The sequence below is a fragment of the Castanea sativa genome, chromosome 12, assembly GCF_040712315.1.
Source record: "Castanea sativa cultivar Marrone di Chiusa Pesio chromosome 12, ASM4071231v1".
Classification (NCBI taxonomy): domain Eukaryota; kingdom Viridiplantae; phylum Streptophyta; class Magnoliopsida; order Fagales; family Fagaceae; genus Castanea; species Castanea sativa.
The window spans coordinates 21,316,188-21,339,725 of record NC_134024.1 but is presented as its reverse complement, the minus strand read 5'-3'; the positions used below and the strand labels follow the sequence as shown (position 1 = coordinate 21,339,725).

The window sequence follows — 23,538 nt, the reverse complement described above, 5'->3', positions numbered from 1 at the left end:
CTTAAATCTAGCATCACGTAAACACATAAGCACAAAAGCATTAATTCCTTTTCTTGTTAAAGGTTTAACAGCAACTTGAACCAAACCAATGTGTAAATATTTAAGATTTTTCTTGGATAAAAACTCATTAATATTTTTCTTGGAAAATAAACAGCATTTTTCATGATTTTTGGAAATAGAAAAGGTTTGTTCAACAGTTCTAGCTCTATATTCAGAGAAAATACTTTTTTCAGTCCAATTGAGATCATAAACAGATTTGGTAGAAATCTTAGGGATATTCCATTTTTTGAAATCAGGGTACTCACTTTCTCCAACAGTGAGGTCTTCTTCATTCACAATATCAGGAGGACAACCAGTCCTAGAGCTAACAGAGGAGTCGGATCTCCACATCCTATCAATATCTAACTTAGTTATAACACTCAATTATCATGTTTTTCTCACAGCCGTTGCATTTCGTAACACATATCGTTCATCGACCCTATTCCTCTCACGCCTTCTCGCTCTCTTGGCTTCACGGGCCTTATTGTTCGGAACTGGGACTTTTTACAATGGCGGTGGCGCCAACGACGGCAAGATCGACACAACAACAAAGTATCACAAGGTCAGGCAGACACGGACAGAATATGAAAGACATAACAACACTATCGGCCAAGGAAAGAATGGCTCTGATACCATAAAGGGGGAAGGACGACAGTGCGGAAGTCAGAAGCACAACAGACAACAGAATATATAGAATATTTCAAAGTAAATGATAATTGAAAGTAAGAGGCAGTAAAACCAGCCAAGCAGTTGTATATCAAAATAATTCAAAGTATTGAAAACAGAAGTGTTTATTGAATGTACAGCAAAACACTTACAGTAGTAGTAGTAGTAGCAACAGATTACAGTGATCAACAGGGATCGGTAGGGTAAACAGTACAAGGCTTGAAAGCTAGTCCTGGTTCTAGTTACAAGCTTTGTGTAATCAGTGAGATATCTTGATCTAAGGAAGTCCTAGAGAGAGTTCTAAGGGAAATCCTAGAAAAGATTCTGAGTTTTACAATAAGGGACAACCCCCCTTAAATAAGTAAATAAAGCAGTGAATAGTGAAAAGTGAACAATGACTTTTTTGCTATTCATATCAGCGCCCGTGAGGGGCAACAGAAGCACAATATCTGGAGGGAATCAGGTCGGCTTTTGAGACCGAAAGTAGTTTGGCTGATAGCGCCAAAAGTAGTCAACAAAGGAATCATGGCAGCAGTAGTGAATACTTTTACTCTTGAGTGAATATTGTAACATCAGAAGCCATTGTGTCGGCCATAAGTGAATTAAGTAGAGTATCCTTCATCAGGTTCCCATTCAGGACAAGGATCCCATGGTGGATCATCATTGCATTAATGTTCATGATAACTTGAATATTTGTTATAGAAACCACACACACACACACACACACACACACACACACACATATATATATATATATATATTGATATGTTTGGCACCAGGCGGAGGGTGAACTACAGGGAAAAAAGAAGAAGAAGTTTTGGGTTTCATTTACGGTATGCTGGCTAGTCAAGTATAATTATCTAAAATCCATAAAAAATGGTAGGTTTAAATAAATGAATTGTAAAAAATAAAAACATTTGAAAGCTGAGTAAACCAAACTCAAGTTTAACAATTTAATATTTCTACTTCATCTAGAATATAAGTGGTTAATAAAATGGAAAATGGTGGTTATAATGAAGGCCATTCATATTATAGTAGCATACTGAATTCACAAAATTGAGCATATATATACTTGGATAATAAAAATGAAATTAAGCATTATATTAATGAACTAATTTATGGGGGAAAAAACATAAAACTTCATATCCAATCATTTTGACAGGTATCCAACTTATTTAGAATTCGTACCTTAAAAATCAAAACACCAAAACTCACAAACACCGGTAGGGGAAAATAGTGGAGACCATAAATTATATATAAAAACTCAAAAATCAACAGTTCCAGTGCATGAAATGTTTTATGAATCATAAGCTTAACCACAAACACTAAAAAACAAAAATGCTAGAGACCACAAATCAAATACACTAATGGCTTGAAATTAAAATTAGCAATTTCAGAACCCTCACTATTACAAACTAAAATCTCTCAAAACCCAACACAATGTTGTCACTAAGCTATACTGAATTGTAAGACCCCACAAACACAAATAAGCCAAGTTTATTACAAAGCATAGCCTAAAATTTTTAAAAATAAAATAAAATAAAATAAAAGAACTCTAACAATTTATTTGGCTACTGGGAAAAGGTGGGTAAAAGTTAATGAAATCATAACAATTTTATAGGTCAATTGAACTTAGAATAAAAACTAATTGAATCCAACCATTTTTTTTAGAAGAAAAAAAAATTGACTAAAGTATACAAAACATTTATACGACCAAAATCGGCATATGTATCTGCAAAATTAACCAAGCACGTTAATCAATACTAATCCAACTATAAATCAACCAAATTTAATTCATATTATGCAAGTTATGTATTTGTTAGTGATTTCAATCAACTTTCTTATTTAATTCCCAAACCAAACAAAATTAGAGTGCGAGAGTTGTTCTCCCATTAAAGCAAACGATATATATTGGAGTGAAACAATCTATTTGTTAAATTTGAGAGAAATTTCATTTAGACTCTATTTATTTATAATGTAAAACCAAGACTAAAATCAATCTATTTTTGTAATTTCTATAATCTATAAACATATAACAAAAGCAAATGTGTAAAATTGAGAAGGTTTATTGTAGAAAGACAAACATTTTGAGAGAGAACCAAAAACCCACAACAAAAACAAATCTAACTCAAACATGGAAATCAAAACTAATACAACTAAAATAACCAAAGAAAAGTCATATCTCATCCCCAAATTCAGGAAAAAAAAATGTCATATTCAAAAATTTGCTACTTTAATTTTAACTGTGAAAATGAAATTCTTCCAAGCAAAAGTATATTTTCTATATTTCTTCTCTTCTTTGATTCTTAAATTTATGATATATTTTCAAATCTTTTCCCTTCACATTTGACTTATTTAACTTGAAATTTCATGGAATCAGATAACTAAATATACACATAAACTGCTGATTTACATCCTCTTTCTAAGAATAACTCCATTGCCTAACCTTTTCATTAATCTTCTTAGTCAAAGTTAATATAAAGAACATTAAAAATAATAAAAAAAATATTATTTTTCGATAGTATTTTTATAGACTTCAAAACAGGGTTTATATTATATAGTTATTGATGCTCAAGAAGCTTACATGATAGTATTGATTACATTGTCCTCATTAGCTTGAATATGAATATCAAGATCAAAAACTCTGGTAAATAATTCCTTAATATGCATTAATACAGAGTTAAACAAAATCTTCACTCTAAACTTCAGATTTGGCTAATAATATCAATCAATAAAGAAAAATTCTTGCTAAAACATGCAAATCAGAGCCAATTCAAACACAAATACACTAAATGGACAAAATCTAATATGGAGTATGAGATTAGTAGCAGGGAAATTAGACCATCCTAATCTATCAATATGTTCCAGCAACTCTTCTTGGAAATTACCTAAGTGTTGTAATTGACAAAGATCTCAACAAATTTGTAATTTCAATAGAATTACACGGTCAAAATTAAGCTTTCAGATTTGACTATTAAAATCAAGGGTGACACTCCCAATATCTTCAAAACAAAAGGCAAATATGATACATTAGGTTTACAAATTAGTTGTAAAATATTAAATTATATGAAATAATATTCTTGGTAAATTGACTTAATAAATAAATAGAATAGACTGAAAATAACATAAGAAAGACATATTTTTTTAGTAATAAACAAATTTTGCAAATTAACAAAACAAAACTCACGAACATAATAATAAGTGATGCTAAAATACGTTCATAACTGATTGTGCATGATATGTGGAGAGAAAAACTTCATCTTTCTTTGAATTAGAAGGTGAAATCCAAAATCAAAACAACCCAAATATGCAAATTCAATTCCCATCCAAAAAACCCAAAACAAAACTATTCCTAACCAAAAAACCTAAATCATAACCGACTGAACCATAATACCCACATGTAAATCATAATTAATGCCTAAATTTCAAAAATAAAAAATATAACATAACTCTATCTCTACCTTTCAATAGCAACCATCATATAAGAATTGAAAATAACAGAAAAAAGGAAGAAAAGGAAAAAAAATGAAATAAAATTTAGAGAATGAAATTGAAATTCTTGATGTTTTAAAGTCACAACCTTTCCAGATTTTAATTTTGTTAAGATCAATTTTTTTAGTGATTTCTGTGCTCCAAAATAGGAAAAAAAAAAAAAAAAAACAAAAAAAAATATCTAAAAATTGAGAAAACAAACATTTTCATGGAGAACCCAAAAACCCGAAACAAAAAGGAATTGAATCCAAAATGAAATGTAAACCTATCCAACAAAAAAACTCAATATAAAGTAATATTTCATATCTGAATCTAAAAAAAAGGAGAAAAATGTACCGGAGTTGGTTCGATGATCTGATGGTGGCAGATAGATAGCCTAACGGTGTTGATGCCCATATATTTTTCTTTCTCCATGCATGTGCTTGCAGTTGCGGTGCTATAGTCTGGCGATTGGCGGGTTATGAACACAGTTTCCTCTCTCTGTCTTGCATTTTTTTTTTGGAGTATTGCAAGGTATTTTAACCAGTTATTTTTCCTTTTATACTGAGATGCTATCAAATGGTGTGTTAACCTAACGAAACAATATAATTTATCCTTTTTTAATTGCAAGCGTGACAGAGTTTTAAATGGCCAAATGGTGCAATGTGTGGCTGGTTTAACTTAAAAGCTGTATACGTGGCAGAATTTTAAATGGTCATTTTTCCAAATGGCAACGCGTTCTTGATTGTAGGAAAAGACTTCTGCTATCATATATAGTATATGATATGATATAGATATATAGATATAGATATAGATGTTAGGATGTGTGCCCTTAAATCCTATTGTTTGGTGCTATATATGGCATTATGTATGAATTAATGTTGTGATTAATAAAGTTGTTTTATTATTATATAAAATAATGGTAATATGAATATTGAGACATCATCATATAGTCCATGAGATGCATTGAATGTGATCTATGTGATTTAGTCACAAAAGATATAGATCACAAGTTCTTTGCAAACTCAGAATTTTAATTTGTAGTTGGTGATGAAATTGGGCATTTCATCTACGAAGATTATCAACTAAGATGATTTGTCTTAATCATGGAAATGGAGATTTCTGGTTGGTATGTTGATCTGTTTTAAGAGTTAAAACATATTGAGTTAGACCGCTGTGAGATTTATTATTCTTCTAACGACTGTCAAATGAATAATAAATTCACGACTTCTATTTACATGAACTCTTAATCCTGAAAGGATGATGGACTTGATCATGAAGTGTAGGTTGCTTTGATATATCAGGAGTGAGATCTAAAGTCACGATCAAAACCTTAGTATGTTGGGCAGCCACATTTAGTGTTGATGGAACATATATTCTCAAGATGAAATTCATAATCTCTTAACGGAAATATAAAATATTCCCTTGAGATAAGTTTAATGAGTTTTGTTATTCAGAGAGTTAGGTCTAATCACTTTAGTAAAGAGTTACTAAAGTATATATATTTATGAAATTAGATTTCATTAATATATGATGAATAACAATAAAGGATTAAACCGGGTACTCAAGGAATTAAGATGTAGTAATTTACAAAGTGGCAGTCTACATTCATGAGTTTGTGTTATTACGAATATTTTATGAAGGATAATGGACTTGATCATGAAATGTAGGTTGCTTTGATATATCAAGAGTGAGATCTAAAGTCATGATCAAAATCTTAGTATGTTGGACAGCCACATTTAGTGTTGATGGAACATATATTCTCAAGATGGAATTCATAGTTTTTTAACGGAGATATAAAATATTTCCTTGAGATAAGTTTAATGAGTTTGGTTATCAGAGAATTAGGCCTAACCACTTTAGTAAGGAGCTACTAAAGTATATACTTATGAAATTGGATTTCATAAATATATAATGAATAACATTAAAGGATTAAACCGGATACTCAAGGAATTATGATGTAGTAATTTACAAAGTGGCAGTCTATATTTATGACTTTGTATTACTACAAATATTTTATGAAGGGGTTGCATGTACAATAAAGTCTTGGGATATAATTTATAAATAAGGCTTAGAGTGTAACTATATTTATATAGTGATATTAAATATAGTTAATTGTAATTTTGGACTTATTAAGAGTTGATAGAAAAGCCCAAGGCCTTTTAGAGCTAGTGTCTTATCGGTCCCTTTTAGTCCCACTCCAAGCCACACACTTAAGGCCAATTGGAAAGGCCCAAAAGGGTTTATCAAACATTTGAAATGAGTAGTGTTTGTGTATATTAAGCGAGCTATGTGGGTCACGTTGTGTCACTCACATAATAAATGGATTCTATTAGGGTAGAAGGGTTTTGAAATGATTATTAAATGAGTTAGGTTAGGATTGACCTATGTAGCTGGATATCAATGTCTTGAATACGATTTGTCATCATTGCATGCTTGAACGAAATTGTTAAATCATGGTTTTTTTTCCCACCTTTATATATATATATATATAAAGATTCTTCATCATTTTTTTTTTAAAATTTAATAATTTAATAGTTGGGAAGGAGTGGATTTGAATAAAAATTACATATTGATTGCTTTAATTCCATGATTTTCTTTAGCAATCAATCCCTTGATTTATTAACCAATCCCATAATTTTCTCTTGAAACCAATATCTTGACTTGGTCCTCAATGGCAGAAAAAATGAATTATACTTTCTAAACAAATATATCCTAATTATACATCCCATACATATCTTGGCTATTTCTGGTAAATACAATACAAGATAGAAACTCACACAGTCATGTTTACGCGGCAAAACAGAAGTTATTTTAAGGTAAAGTTTGTTTGGATAAACTAGCACTAGGATAATGAAAATTTGCAGTTGAGGAGTCCAAGCCTGGTCTATTTTCAGTTGAGGACTTATTTTTTACCTATAAATCTGACTGGGGCCTTTCAAAGGTACTTGTCTTTGCTTTGTTTGCCTTTTTTGAGGTTTTAAGTGGGAACAAGATGATTGCCGTTGAGAGCCAGGCAGTTGGTACTGCTTTGATTATTGTTTCCTACTTCCCTTTGTCCATGAATGTCCATAATTTTTATTTTATTATAAGTCTATAAGCTTAGTTCAATTGGAGTCTAACTTTTGTGTTCTTTTGTTAAGTGTCAGACAATGCAATACCGAAAGATGCATCAGATGAATTTGCTGTGCCAGAATCCAATGCCTTTGGCCAATCATTCAGGTTTTGACATTTTCTTCCACAATCTTTGTTTATAAGGTCAGGTGTTCTTCATAAATGGTGTAGTTTCTCATTCAATGAATTGTGTCAAAATGTGTGGTAGGGATTATGAAGGAAGTGTGAGGCTAAGCATTGTGGAGAACTGCTATCGGTTGCATCATATTAACCAAACATATGATTTTGTAAGTACACTTTCAATAAGTTAATGTTTAAATATTAAACTTTAGGACTTCATAGCTTCAATTTGATATATGAAACTTTCAATGCAAATGCAGGTAAAGAGGACAAGGGAAGAGTATGCAAAATTGAACAAAGCAGAGATGTCCATATGGGAAGCCATTGAACTCCTTGACGATTTTGTGGATGAAAGTGACCCTGACCTGGATGAACCTCAGATTCAGCATATGCTGCAGACGGCTGAAGCTATAAGAAAAGATTATCCTAATGAAGATTGGCTGCACTTGACTGCCCTTATTCATGGTAAATACCCCATGCACACTCCTAGTTTCCGTTCTAAGGCTAACATGCAAAATATGAGTTCTCTGAATGTGTAATTGTATATGTTTAACTTAGTGGCTCTATGCTCTTATTCATAATATCAGATAATAACTACCCACACTAGGCCCTATATATTCAAGTTTAAATAAAACAACTTGATAATTGATTCTTGCATGGATTTCAGATGTTGGAAAGGTTCTTTACTTTCCTCAATTTGGATCGCTTCCCCAGTGGGCTGTTGTAGGTAACAAATGTTCTTTGACCAAATAAATGTTAATATATTTCTCTTGTTTTGAGTCATTTCAATCCGATGATGAATTCTGATGTTGCAGGAGATACGTTTATTGTTGGTTGTGCTTATGACAAATCGATTGTTTATCGCAAGGTCTTCTCAAAAACATTAGTTAATTATGTTTGACATGATTACATGTAGTCAGTCAACTGAAAGAAATTTCTTCGAATCTTTTGCATTGCAGTATCTCGAGGAAAATCCAGATTACAACAATCCTGCCTACAACACTAAACTTGGAGTCTACTCTGAAGGATGTGGACTTGAAAATGTGCTGTTGACATGGGGGCATGACGATTACATGTACTTGGTATATCCTCTGAACCTTTAATGAATTTTTAATGAAAAATCTTTAATAAGATTTTCATATTCAAATTTCCACAATATGTTATTCCAAAATAACAATCATAATACTAATAATGTTGTTTCCAAATCCTTAGGTGCTTAAGGCAAGTGGAACTACTCTACCTCCAGCTGCATTATTTATTATCCGATATCACTCATTACACCGTAAGTATTATTCTTTATCTTTTCCTGTAAATTTGAAAAATAGTTAACATTCTTGAATCGTTTTTATACAATAATGAGTTTTATCTGTTCATCTTGCAGCAATGCATCTGGAAGGAGGATATCAATACCTAATGAATGACGAGGACAAAGAGAATCTGAAGTGGTCTAAATTATTCTGGTAAGCTTCCATTTTGCTGTTTAATTTGTACATTTTTTTTTTCTTTCTTACCAGTGTTCTTCCCCAACAATTATTCATTTCTCATTGAGCTGATTGTGAGCATCAGTGTTTTTCCCCACCAATTATTCAATTTTTGTTCAGCTGATTGTGACAACTAAACTGATTTTATTGTGTTGTACAAATAACAGCAAATATGATCTCTACAGTAAGAGCAAAGTTCACATTGATGTTGAAAAAGTTAAACCATACTATGAATCCCTCATTAAAAAGGTGTGTACCAGTGCAAAATTCTGTGCTTCGGTAATTTTAAACACTTTTTTTTCTTTATTAAAATTGGATTTTTTTCTTTCTTTTTGTAGTACTTCCCAGAAAAGATCAGATGGTAATCCTTGAGGATCCGGCTTTAGGCTGCCTGCCATATCGCTTTCAATTGGAAAAGTTAATTTTATTTATATATGCACTATAAATTTCTGTAATCAGTACTAAGAAGTTTGTAAACTATTAATAAATAAAACACATCATAGAGATGTGGCGTGTTCATTATTATTTGGCTTGGTTCTTATATATTGATGGCCAGGAGGCCATGTGTGGGATGTCTTTAAGGCCTTGGGGCCTAATCAAATAATGCTAATGTTGCGGCTTCAACAAGAACAAAAAAAAAAAAAAAAAAAAAACCCTTAGGGTTATCAGGAATCAACACCAAGCTATTGAAGGAAAAACTCCAACAATCAATTTCATTACTGAAGCAAACTATATATATACAATACTGAATTAATTCAGTATTCCAGGTTCTTTAAATGGAGTTCCAAACTTATTATCCTAACAAGAAAAGGAAACAATTCTAACCAATGAAAATTCTACTAATGAAGTAAGAAGATGAATTAAATCCCTAAAACAAGTCGGAAAATAAAATAAGATTTAAAATATGGATAAAGTTTAGTTACAAAATTAGTTGAAGCCTAAGACTACAATTTTACTCAATATCTTTTTATTGGAGGTGAATTTTGACAAACCCATCATTGGATCATATCTTCTTCTTATATCTTCCATGCTTGCAAAATTTCTAGAAAATTAAAGATCAATAGTCTTCAATAAATTGTTTAAATTGCAAGTTTTGGTAGTTTAAATTATGCATAAAATATAAGCTTAGAAATCATATAGTAAATAATATTTGATTGATACAAAATTTGACATGTGTATTAAGAGCGTAAAGAGCATACAATTCAACGGTTAGTAGGCTCTATTCCTAAGACAACGTTTAATATTTAATTGAGTAAGGTTATAGCCTTAGGCTACAACCAATTTTGTTGCTAAATTTTGTCAATTCATAAAGTAAATCGAATAAATTAAAAACATTAATAGATTAGGCCTTAAACCCAACTATTAGTAGGTTCTATTCCTAAGGCAAGTGGTTGGGCCATCTTCTTCTTGCGTGTTGTCCATACTCCAGAGTATGTGTAATTGGGGGCATATATCTTGTGTTGGCACCAGCTAAACTAGGTAGGAGTTGGTTGGGATCTTATGCAGACTTAGAATATGGCTAGTGATTGGGCTAAGGCTAGTTCTGATATCATGCTTCATTTGATTTCATTAAATATTCTTGCCTAAGGCTTTCCCAGTAGTCTTTTTGGTTGTTAAATATGAGCTTATTGGTCAAGCCATCATATACCGTTAGTGAGAATTACGGTAAAGAGTGTCTGCAAGTACATGGTTCATATAAACTCTATTAACTATCCTATGTAATAGTTAGACTGTGATTGACCGTCTATTACTTTTATATAAAACTTATCATTTTTTCTCCATCATCTACTGTTAGCAAGAATTACGGTACAGAGTGTTTGCAAGTACATGTCTCCAACCATGAATTAGAATTGTGGTAATCGAGTGCTCTTGTGAGCCAAGTAACGAGGCTATGATAATTATTAAAGGGTTAATCTATGTATAAACTTATTTTTTTTTCTCCATCATCTACCGTTAGCAATAATTACGGTAACTAGTGTCTTTAAGTACATGTCTCTAACCATGAATTAGAATTGTGATAATCGTGTGCTTTTGTGAGCTAAGTACAGAGGCTATGACAATTATTAAAGGGTTTCTTATAACTCTCGGCCAGTTGTATTCCTATTTTATATTATTGATTGGCAGATATGAATGACATCTAAACTTCAATATACACATGACTCCACACTTACTAAAACATACATTGCCCATATTCTTTTGTCTCTCCTCACTCTTCACTACATAGTTCTTGCACACTTCCAACTTTCTAGCGGAGAGAATATCCACGACCAACAATGTGGGCTATTAATTTGCAAGTAATGTTAGTGGTGGGTTTATTGGTTATTGTTAGGACATATGTGATTTATGTTAGGAATATATGTCATCATGTATTCACTAATCCTTTGACAAAACGCACTTTATTTGTAATTGGGTGGATCTAAGATGTGTTTAATACTTCAAGGAACAAGGTTTCAAGTTCAAGTGTTAAAGCCATGTAAGTTTGTTCAAGAATCAAGTAATAAAGTGCTAGTTTTTAAATCTAGTATCTATCAAGATTTAAAAAGCTATCTAAGCTCGAACCTCGACAGCTGCTCGATAGATAGGGTATCTATCGAGAATTATGAAAATCAGATTTTCAGTTTTGATTTCATTCCAATCCGTGAGTATGTGTTTGGGCTTTCTTTTCTCACAACTCTCAACATATATTAGGATTATTTTAAAGGGTCGTCATAGTGAGCACAATTGCACAAGTGTGAAGTAAAGTGTTATTCATGCAAATTGTGATCGGAAACCTAGTTTGCCCTAGTTCATCCTTCTCTTGACGAAGCTGCTGTGTTTGTACATCGTAGGGTTTTGTGACCAAGCAACTTCGTGATCTTCATCGTGTGATGAACTAAAGAATTTTGCAGCCAACATCATTCTCAAGTTGGTGATCAAGACGCGTACTGGGATCTACACATCTATTGGTTAGTCACGTACTGGGAGCTGTGCATTAAAAGGAGAGATTGTCACTATAGAACAAGTCCAATTGGGTATTGGGGTAAGAGTTCAACTGTAGGTTGGTATAAGGTACTGAGATTCTTTTACTTGTAACCGCTTGTTGTGATAGTAGTGAATTCTTGGGAATGGTGACTTTAAAATCTCCTGGTGAGGTTTTTGCCTTAAAGGTTTTACCCATTAGAAAATAAATCACCTTGTCAAATTTATTTTCCGTTGCATGTTATTTTAGTTGGTGATTTGTTTGTGCTGCCACGTACATTGCATGTTAATTTGATTAATTAATAAACTTGGTTAATTAATCAATTAATTCTTCACAAGGGGTCAAGATCACCACTATTGAGGAATCAAAGAACATTGACAAGATTCCTTTGACTGAGCTGGTTGGCAATCTACAGACCTATGAATTTAGTTTGACAAGGATTGAGAAATTAAGTAAGGGTAAGAGCATGGTGCTGAAGGCCAAGAACTGTGACACAGATGAGTCTTTAGATGATGTAGATTCTAAAATGAAGTCCTACATCACTAGACAATTCAAGAAATTAATTCATGAAGAATGCCAATGCGAAGGACTTTAACAAGGACCGTAGGCAATCTACTTCTTCTCAGTCTAAGAGCCAAGACAAAGGAAAGAAGAATGCTAGAGATGGCGGTCAATACATTGTTCCCTCAGGACTCAAGTGTTTTGGGTGTCAAGGATTTGGTCACATGAAACAAGAGTGCCTTACTTATCTCAAGTCCATCGGGAAGAGTAAGGCACTTGCTGCTACTTTGAGCGACATCGAACCTAAGGATGATTCTGAAAATGAGGATGACGGAATCCTAAATTCCTTCACTACCACTATCAATCCTATTGAGGGGATTGTAGAAGACGTGGATGAAGAAGAAGGCTTGGTGGAGTCAAAGTTTGAGAAGATAGATGAACAAGATGACATCCATACTGCCTATGCAAAGTTATACAAGGTCTTTGAAAAGCATGAGAAGTTGTATAGGTTAGCCACCAAGAAGCTCAGTGATGTGGAGCTTGAACAAGAAGAAATCTCCACAAAGTTTGATGAAGCCAATTAGACTATAGGAGCATTGAGGTTTGAAAACAATTTCTTGGTTGAGAAGACCAAGAAGCTTGAAGCAGAGTTGTTTTAAGTCAGAGTTCTATTGGAGAGGACTTCAAGTGCAAAGCTTGATGAGATGCTCAGTATGCAAAAGTCTACTTCTGAATGAACTGGTTTAGGGTATGACTTCTCTTCTCCTAATATTTCTTCTTCTAGTAATATTGTTTTTGTTTCTCTTGCTAACAATGTTGAATCTAAGGACAATGATGTTAATACTGTGATAGCTAGTGAGAACATAGACAAGGGTAAATCTATCTTAGGAGCACCCCTTAAGCTTGCTAAGAAAGAAACCAAAAACCCTAGGGCTAAGAAGAGTAATGCTCAAAAGTCTAAAGAGAAGAAGCAGCATCTTTGTCATCATTGTGGAGCCGTTGGACATACTCGCCCTAATTGCTATAAGTGGCTAGTCACTTAACATAGCAATAGCATGGTCTCATCGGGAAACTTGAGTCAGTTTCCATCCTCTTTTGATCTCCTCAAAGCCCTCATGTTCCTTTCAAACTTGAACGGTTGCAATGCTTCCCCCTCTCCGCCGGTTCAAGGATTCGCAGAAAGGAAAGGTTCTTCCAAGGTGTGAAAGGAAAAAGGCTCGAAGTGATTTAGTCACTTTTCTCTTTTTGTTTATTTTTTGTGTTTGCATTACTTGTGTGTTTTGCTTTATTATTTTGAATCAGTCTAATTTTTATGCATTGTTTTGTTTAACTTGTTTTTGTTTATTTGTTTTCAGTTTTGTTTTATTTTTTTTTTCATAAAAAATAAAAAAATTGAAAAATAAAAAAATACAAAAACAGTGTGTGTTTGTGCACATTGGTACTTGTGTACCTTGAATGGCTAATGAGCCTGTAACTTAGATGAGCATCTCTATGCACAACTAAGCAAGTGAGCTTTGTGGCTCGTGTTTGTGATGAGTAAGATTAGAAAATCCTAAGAGAAAGATATATATAACCATCTCACCACGGTTGCCCGCCAATCATGAAATGACATTGGTATGCTTCAGCATAGCAAAAGTGTAATGTCAAAAGCTTAATATAATTGGGTATTTCTTTTCTCTCTCTTATATGCCTATGCATGATATGCTTAAAAGAAAATATGCAAAGAAAAATTAAAGCAAAAAGAATCAAAATGCTTTAAAATATGATTGCAAGCGTGTATTCTAGGAGATGTGGGAATTATAGGATGTACCTCGAAGGTAATAGTCTCCATCAAGTAGTTATGATCATGTGTGAGTTAAATTGATTTACTCATATCTCAAATCGCACACTTATGCTATCTTGCGATATTTTTCACACACAACACGCAATATTCTTTGCTACTTTTGATACATGTGCAGGTACAATGTGATTTGGCCATCACGAGGTATACTTGTGTTAGTGTATGCCCACTAAATTGTCTTGACTTGTTTTTGAAAAATAAAATTGGTTAGATGTGTTTAGTGTGTGTGTGTGTGTGTGTGTGTGTATTTTGGATCTAAATGCATGTCATTTTTCTTGATTAAGAGATGTTTTTGAGAGCTAAAATTGTTGTTTGGATCTTTAGTTGAGTTGCATGCTTGATTGCATTCATATTTGTGTTTTTCTCTTCATTGAAAAACTGTTTTTAAGCAATCTTGATAGCTTCTCGATGCCTCTCGACAGCTAGGCTATCTATCGAGCTTTTTAGTTTCTCTTTATCGCAATCTTGATAGCTTCTTGATAGCTCCTCGATCCATTGAGAAAATTTGTGTCTCCTTGATAGATGCTCGATAGCTTCTTGATCCATCGAGCCTCTTTGCTATGGAAACCTCTGGATAGATCCTCGAGAGCTAGCTCAATAGCTATTTCCTGCCTTTTAATTCTCGACAGATTTCAACACCTCTCGATCCATCGAGAATTATGAACTTCTATTTAAAGGGTTAGCGCGATTTCAGTTCATTTCACCTCGATATCTCTCGATCCTTTCTGACCTCTCACCTTCCCAAACACCTCTCTCTCACTCTAAACTTCTTCCCCACTCATTTTTCGGTCTCAAGAGAGATTTCTTCCTCTGGTATGATCTCATTTCTCTCATCTTCTCATCTCTTTTGACCTAACTTTTTAGGTTTTTTGAAAACTTTTGGGGTTTTTCAAAATTGATGAAGTTTTTGTGAAATTTTTGGGATGGGTCTTGTTTAAATGGTTTTAAATCATCATGCATCGCATCGCATTTGCATTATAACAATATTTCATGCATTTTAGATGTGTGTTTATCTTGTTTCAAATTGTGTGCTGGTAGGTTTGGATTGGGCTGGGGCCATGATGCTTTTAAGTTTGCATGTCACATGTTTATGCATTTTTCATGCATACGCACCTTCATTTCTTTATATTCATATATTGAATTATTTTGGTGCTCTTCTGTTTGTCTCCCTCTCTCTCCTTCTTTCAGTCTGCATCATGGCACCTAAGCTTAAATCCACTCCGTTTCGAAACCCTCTTCGTTCTAGGGTATCTTCCTTTGATCCTACCCCTTCTCATCTTCAGTTCCGTGATGAGAAAGCCTGCAAGGACTTCTTGGAGAAGTTTTCCCGACGAGGCATTCATTCAAAACGCTAAGTCATTTTTATCAGACTTCTCCGATACTGACCTACCCACTATCATTCACAGTAGGGGTTGGGAGTCACTGTGTGGCATCCCGGTCACTTGTCCTTCCTTGATCATACAAGATTTTCACTCTAATATGCATGATTTTGATTATTCAATACCTCATTTTTCTACTCGCGTTTAAGGTACGCACATTATAGTCACCTCGGATATTAGTTTTGAGGTGCTTCATGTCCTAAGGGTGGCGCATCCTGACTACCTCAGTTGTGATTGTCTTAAGATTGTGTCTAAAGATAAGCTCATATTTCCTTCAACTATCATGAGGATTCTATGCCTTTTTTCTGTCTCCTTTCCTGTTTTCGATAATTTCTTTGTCATGTGTGCCATTAATGCGGCGACTGTCAGATGGAGTGAGGCCCAGCTTCGATTGAAGCGGCCACGGACTGAGACAGTGACAGCTCTAGCTTCTTCAGCTCCATCCACATCCGCTCCTTCTTCTGCGGGCGGTGTTACTCTTAATGAGATCATGGTGCAGCTTCAGCACTTGGATGCTTGCCTTGACACTCTTAGCGATGAGTTGTGTCACGTGAACACTCGTGTCGGTCGTATTTCACAACAACAAGCTCGCCTTGGTGGCTTCATTGAGTCTCCTACTCCTTCTCTAGAGAGTTCTTCTTCTTCTTCTTACCCTTGCCTTTTAACTTAGGTTGAGAAGTAGAAGCATCACCCACATTGGCTTTAACACTAGAAGTACCAAGGATGCCTTTTGCCGCCACTAACTCATTCATTAATTCAGACAAAGAATAAATCTTTTTGTTCATATTATAATTGAGTCTGAATTCCTTGAATGAATCCGGTAGTGACTGGAGTATGATATCCACTTGGGATTCTCCATCAATGTCGGCACCTAAAACTTCTAATGTGTTCAGATTAGCAGTCATCCTAAGACAATGCTCCCTCATTGAACTTCCTTCAGCCATTTTGGTATTATAAATTTGCCTCATAGTTTCTTGTCTTGTAGAACGGCCTTGCTCACCAAACATCTCCTTCAGATTAAGCATTATATTCGAAGCAAGTTCTACATCCTGCATTTGATGCTGTAAAACATTTGAAATAGATCTAGGATATAGCCCTTAGCCATCTCATTAGATTTCTGTCAACGATCATATCGCTGTTTTTCCTCAAGAGGAGCATCTAATGAAGGAAAGCTAGGACATGATTGAGTAAAGACATATTTGTTCTCTTCAGCAGTAAGAAAAATGTTCAAATTTCTTTTCCAGTCAACATAGTTGGATCCAGTCAGTTTGTTTTGGTTAAGAATAGCAACAAGTGGGCTAAATGATGCCATGATATAAATCTGAAAATAATAAACATGAATATAATAAGTAAACTAGACATTATCAATTTAGCATATAAGCATATAATATGGAACCTTAATAAAACCATAAAATAATATATGCAACGACAACCCAATCCATGTTTATAATTCCTTGGTAGCAAGTTTATTATAAACACATTAATTGGTTGAGAACTATTCTCATTATTAGTGCTATCATGATAACTCTTATCAAACATTAATAATATGCTGTATTACCTTTAGCCTCTAAGTAATAATAACATAGCTCCTTTGGGAGGTTAACATTACACTTAGTCTAGTGTATATCATTATCTAGAGTCATGTGTAGCCACATTTCTTCTCCCTTTTTATAGTGTTTAAACTTGTAGTACCATGGAACAAAACACCCTCCTTTGGGATTGCGAGGCATATACGCCAAGACGAGGTATTTGTCCCCACTACTTTAAATGGGTAAGTTCAATCTTGTAGTACTATGAAATAAAAACCCTCCTTTGGGATCGCGAGGCATATACGCCAAGACGAGATGTTTACCCACACTACTATGAACTGATAATGGAGACCGTGAGATTCAACTCTTGTATCTCTCTCCCACTAGATATTTTAAATTAAAGGTTTTTAAGATCAAGAACCATAATAATGCTAGACACTTTGAAAACATAATCCTAATCTCATTAGGAATAAATTTCATAATCCTAGCATTAATATATATAAATATATATAACGTAATGTAAACCCATATTACATTTAAAAATCCATATTACATTATATATAATATAATATATAGATATATATATATATATATATATCTAATATATGATTCTCTATTACATTATATATATACTATACGGATTGTAAGAATCCTTATAAACCAAGATGACTAACACATGCAAAATGGCCAAGCCATTTTCAAGCCATGCACTCCATGCATCAAAGTCCAAGAGTGTAATAAGTTTTCAAGCCATGCAATGAATAAACCAAGAAGTGCATTAATATTCAAGTCATTGAATCCTTATAACACTTCTTTACATGGGCTCATATATATATATATATATATATATATATACACATACATACATACATATACTGATTGAAGGAAACAAATAACACATATAAATGCATGAATTCTTTATAACTTACATGCCATATAATATACGGCCATATAACAATTCCCACTTCCAAGCCAAACGGTGCAAGGAATGAAGACACGCAAAAAGGTAGTTATTTATATATATAGGTACAATGAAAATAACTACCCCTATATTAATAACTACCCCTTTCGAATGCATATCACGGCCATAGACATTGAATGTTACTGTGCAGAATTGTAATGGCTATTATATATATATATATATATATATATATATATATATATATATAAATCATCTTGAAGTTTCATAAACTTCAATCTATATATTACATATATGAATCATGCCATATGAATTCCAATGCTAATAACGTAAATTCATAAAACGATGATTATCAAACTATGTCTACACAAGGATGACGGTTTTCTTAAATTCTAAAATTCAATCACACATTATACAAATATGATATGAAAACCTGGCTCTGATACCAATTGTTGGAAAATCTGGTTTTGTATCTCATACAAAACACATAGTGGAAGCAACAAATAATGATCTATTTCATTCATGATCGATAACATACATTATGTAAATTTCAGAATTTAAGAACAAGATAGCGTACCTTGGTGTGGAGAAATTTAAAACAAAGATTAGAAGCACTTGGGAACACTTTTAATTTTCACTCCAATTCCACTTTACGCCTAAGAAGTGTGGTCTCTCAATCAGTTTCCAAAGGGAGTATGAAAGTGTGTCTCACTCTTACATACACACCATTTCACAATGATGTCTCTCTCTAATTCTTTTTCTTAATAAAAAATTCTGTATGTTTCTCCCTTTATAACTAACTAATTATCTAATTGGGCTGGCCTATTGGGCCTTTCCAATTGGGCTTTAGTGTATGGCTTGGAGTGGGACCAAAAGGGACCAATAAGACACTAGCTCCAATGGGCCTTAGGTTTTTCCGTCAACTCTTGACAAGTCCAAAGTTACCATTAATTATATTTAATACCACTATATAAATATAATTGCACTCTAGGCTTTATTAATAAATTATATCCCAAAACTTTATTGTACATGCAACCCTTTCATAAAATATTCGTAGTAATACAAAGTCATAAATATAGACTGCCACTTTGAAAATTACTATATCTTAATCCTTGAGTACCCGGTTTAATCCTTTACGGTTATTCATCATATATTTATGAAATCCAATTTCATAAATATATATTTTAGTAATTTCTTACCAAAGTGGTTAGGCCTAACTCTCTGAATAAATGATCTCATTAAACTTATCTCAAGGGAATATTTTATATCTCTGTTAAGAGACTATGAATTCCATCTTGAGAATATATGTTCCATTAACACTAAATGTGATTGCCCAACATACTAACGTTTTGACTGTTACTTTAGATCTCACTCTTGATATATTAAAGCAACCTATACTTCATGATCAGGTCCATTATCCTCTCAGGATTAAGAGTTCATGTAAATAGAAGTCGTGAGATTTATTATTCATTTGACAGTCGTTAGGAGAACAATAAATCTCACAGCGGTCCAGTTCAATATGTCTTAACTCTTAAAACATATCAACGTATCAACTAGAAGTCTCCACTTCCACGATCAAGACAAATCATCTTAGTTGATACGTTATAGCCTTCGCAGATGAAATGCCCAATTTCATCGCCGATTACAAACTATAAATTCTGAGTTTACAAAGAACTTGTGACTTATATCTTTTGTGACTAAATCACATAAATCACATACTATGTATCTCATGGGCTATATGATAATGTCCCAATATTCATGTTACCATTATTTTAGATGATAATAAAACGACTTTATTAATCACAATATTAAGTCATACATAATGTCATCATAATATCATACATAACATCATACAATAGGATTTAAGGACACTAATCCTAACAATCTCCCACTTGCCCTAAAGACTATTGTGCACTAATCTAACTCCCATTGCTTCCAAATGTGATTCGAAAGTCCTTTGAGGCAAGGTTTTGGTAAAAGAATCAGCTAGATTATTTGCACTTTCAATCTTTGCTACCACTACATCTCCACGAGCAACAATGTCTCGGATGATGTGGTACTTTCTCTCAATGTACTTTCCTTTCTTGTGATTTCTTGAATTTTTGGATTGAGCAACCGCTCCACTATTGTCACAAAACAATGTGATAGGAACTTACTCCATTCTCACAACACCAAGATCATAAAGGAATTTCTTGAGCCAAACAGCTTCCTTTGCTGCTTCAGAAGCAGCAACATATTCTGCTTCCATGGTGGAGTCTGCAATACAGGATTGCTTAATACTCCTCCAACTTATGGCTCCACCTTCCATGGTGAATACACAACTCGACGTGGATTTTCTGAAATCTAGATCCGATTGAAAATCTGAATTTGTATAGCCAATGAGAATCAAATCCTCACACTGATAAATAAGAATATAATCTCTCGTTCTCCTAAGATACTTGAGAATATGCTTTACAGCTTGTCAATGTTTTGGTCCTGGATTTGATTGATATCGGCTGACCATACCAACTGAATAACAGATATCTGGTCTAGTCCAAAGCATGGCATATGTAAGTGCACAATTTGTACCTGGACTCAACCGAGTGATGGGTTCAGGCCTAAAAAGTCTTATACAATGAAATTTGTAGAGCGTGGGCTTGAAACCTAGGTTTTATGGATATTGGACAATAGATAGGTGGGCTAGATCCCCACTACCTATGCAATCAATGGATGAAAATAACGGAAATTCTCCTTGGATGTAAGTCGAGGATCACTTGTATTGCATTTCTTTCTTTAAACCAAAGATTAAAATTGAAGATAATGTGTACAGTGCTTTCTTTCTCTCTTCCTCCCTTTTTTCTTCGATCCCCCCTTTCCTAATGCCTCTTTTCTTTCTTATATCCCTTTTCTTCTCGCTTTCATCTTCCACGTGTAGCACAGATCACCCAATTAGATACTTGTCCCATCTACCACCTTCTTGAAGTCTTCAAACAATAGCTAGAAGGTTGAACATTACTGTTCAGAGGTCATTTCCCCAATAATGTGGCCAGAAAGGTAGGTGCAGGGTCTTTAATGCGGTGGTAGCATGCTTTTTCCTTGATATTTTTCATACGTTCTTCCTTTCTATAACTGTGTGGAACACATCATTACCCACCAAGCCTTCTGTTGGGAAATTTAGACCCCGGTTGATAGAATTGACAAGTTTTAAACCCAAATTGTTAATTAGATTTATTATGTATAAAACTTTTTAAAACAAACAAACATCAATATCATGTTAAAACTAAGTACAGTGGAAAAATAAATAAGACAAGATATGATGACCTAGGAAAACCAATGAAACCAACCAGTTTCACAGTAAAAAACCTGGGGGGAAACCTTCCTGAAAAGCAATTCACTATAGTAAAGAGAAGTTTCAGATCTAGTACAAAACCTTTGTCCCTAGACTTTACAATCCCCGTAGATGAACTCACAGCAGAAACCTTCTACTGCTTCAGAACCTCTGAACTCTTCAATATATGAACGCTACCCTTTGATGCACGAATCCCAGTACGTGACTAACCAATTGCGCGGATCCCAGTACGCGACTTTAATCACCAACTAGAGAAGAAGATGTTGGTTGCAAAGTTCTTCACTTCATCAACAATGAAGATCAAGAAGCACTTGGTTACAAAACCCTAAGGCGCAAAGACGTAGTAGCTTCTTTTAGAGAGAATAAGGCTTCGGTCACCTTTTGCAATTGTTCTCCTTGTATTCTCTTATGTGATGGCCTCTAAAATAAGCCTTATATATGCTTAGGGTTGTGAGAAAAGAAACCCTACACAAATACAAAAGCCTAGCCCAAAAATCAGATCTAAAAATTCTAATTTTCGTAACCTCGATAGATAGCATTTGTTGAGCTTCATTAAACCTCGATAGATAGCTATCTGTCGAGAAGTTGTCGAGCAGCTGTCCAGGAGGTGTCCAGCTTTATTAAACACCTTTTCTTGACTTGTTTCTTGGTCCAATCTTCATGGCTATAATACTAAACTTGAACAACATGTTATTTGAGTATTAAACACATCCTTGATCTACCCAAATACAAGTAAAATGCGTTTTGTCAAAGGATTAGCCAATTACATAAAATATGTCCTTAACAATCTCCCCCCTTGGCAATCCGTAAAAAAACCACAACAAACAAATGAACATATGAGAGAAGTCATAAATCACTCAACTCATACTCACTTGTTGAATACAATAAAATCTACCCTAACACAAACTCTTGAAAAACTTTGCAAGAAAAAAGTTCATGGCATGGAAGACTTTGACAACCTGTATTTCTGAAACAATTTAAATAAAACATATCAAGGCATCTTTGTGTGAAGTAGAAATAATAGATTGCATACAAAATAAAGAAACATGTGTATAAAGAGAGAAAAGAAACAACACATGTAGAGATAGGTGAAGAAACATACAACATCACATATATATTAAAGATAAGCACAATGTATGTAAACATGGTCACAAGACCTAAGGTACAAGAACAAGAAGATAAAAGTAGCTCCTACAACAACAAGGAGGTAAGCACTCCCCTTAACAAGATGAAACACATCTCCCCCTTACAAAGGCATGTATTTCTCCCCCTAACTTGTAGAATCTTAAAGAAAGAAACTGCAAATTCTCCAATTTCTCCTCCTTTTTGTCATGATTGACAATGGGTACAAGAAGCTAGAAAGCTTCACTCGAGAAATATAAAGATGATCAAGAATGATCAAGGGGGGGACAAATAATCCATATAAATGTATGAATGCAATGAAACAAGATGCTATGGATAACAAGATAAAAGAAACATGTAAAACATGAAAAAAAATGCATGCAGAGGATTTCGATAGATTGAGAGGTATCGAGCAGACCTCGATGGATCGAACAACTATCGAGAAGCTATCGAGAGGACAAAAACTTTCTCGATTGATCCACCTAGCTATCGAGAGGTGTCGAGATTACGATAAGATGCAATAGAAGAGCTCGATAGATAAGCCAAGTGTCGAGAGGCGTCAAGAAGGTGTCGAGATGGCTTTTCAAAACAGTTTTTCAAGAAGGGAAAAATACAAACATGAATGCAATCACGCATGCAACTCAACCAATGAACCAATCAACATATTAGACTCTCAAAATCATCTCTTAACAACAATCTTAAGCCCATGGACCAAAAACAAACACACTTACACACTAAACAAGTCTAACCGATTTTATATTTAAAAAACAAATCAAGACAGTTTAGTGAGTATACATCAACACATGTAAACCTTGTGATGGCCAAATCACATTGTACCTGCACATGTATCAAAAATAGCAAAAGAATATTACGTGTTGTGTGTGAAAACATCGCAAGATTGCATAAATGTCTCTATGTTGTGTCGATTTGAGATATGAGAAAATCACTTTAACTCACACACAATCATAACTGTTTGATGGGGACTATCACCTTTGAGATACATCCTATAACTCACACATCTCCTAGAAAACATGCTTGCAATCATATATAAGGCATTTTTGATCTTTTTG

The 23,538-nt window shown here is 33.9% G+C and overlaps 1 protein-coding gene across 1 annotated transcript; it reads left to right on the top strand.

The window, feature by feature from the left end:
* The first annotated feature begins 7,159 nt into the window (after positions 1-7,159).
* On the top strand, positions 7,160-9,315 carry LOC142621183 (inositol oxygenase 4-like). Its single transcript, XM_075794503.1, has 11 exons — positions 7,160-7,199; positions 7,320-7,398; positions 7,499-7,577; positions 7,671-7,875; positions 8,078-8,137; positions 8,226-8,278; positions 8,370-8,492; positions 8,623-8,692; positions 8,792-8,870; positions 9,059-9,140; positions 9,230-9,315. The coding sequence occupies exons 1-11, from the start codon at positions 7,172-7,174 to the stop codon at positions 9,254-9,256; spliced, it is 885 nt and encodes a 294-aa protein (XP_075650618.1). The 5' UTR covers positions 7,160-7,171; the 3' UTR covers positions 9,257-9,315.
* The last annotated feature ends 14,223 nt before the right edge of the window (positions 9,316-23,538 follow it).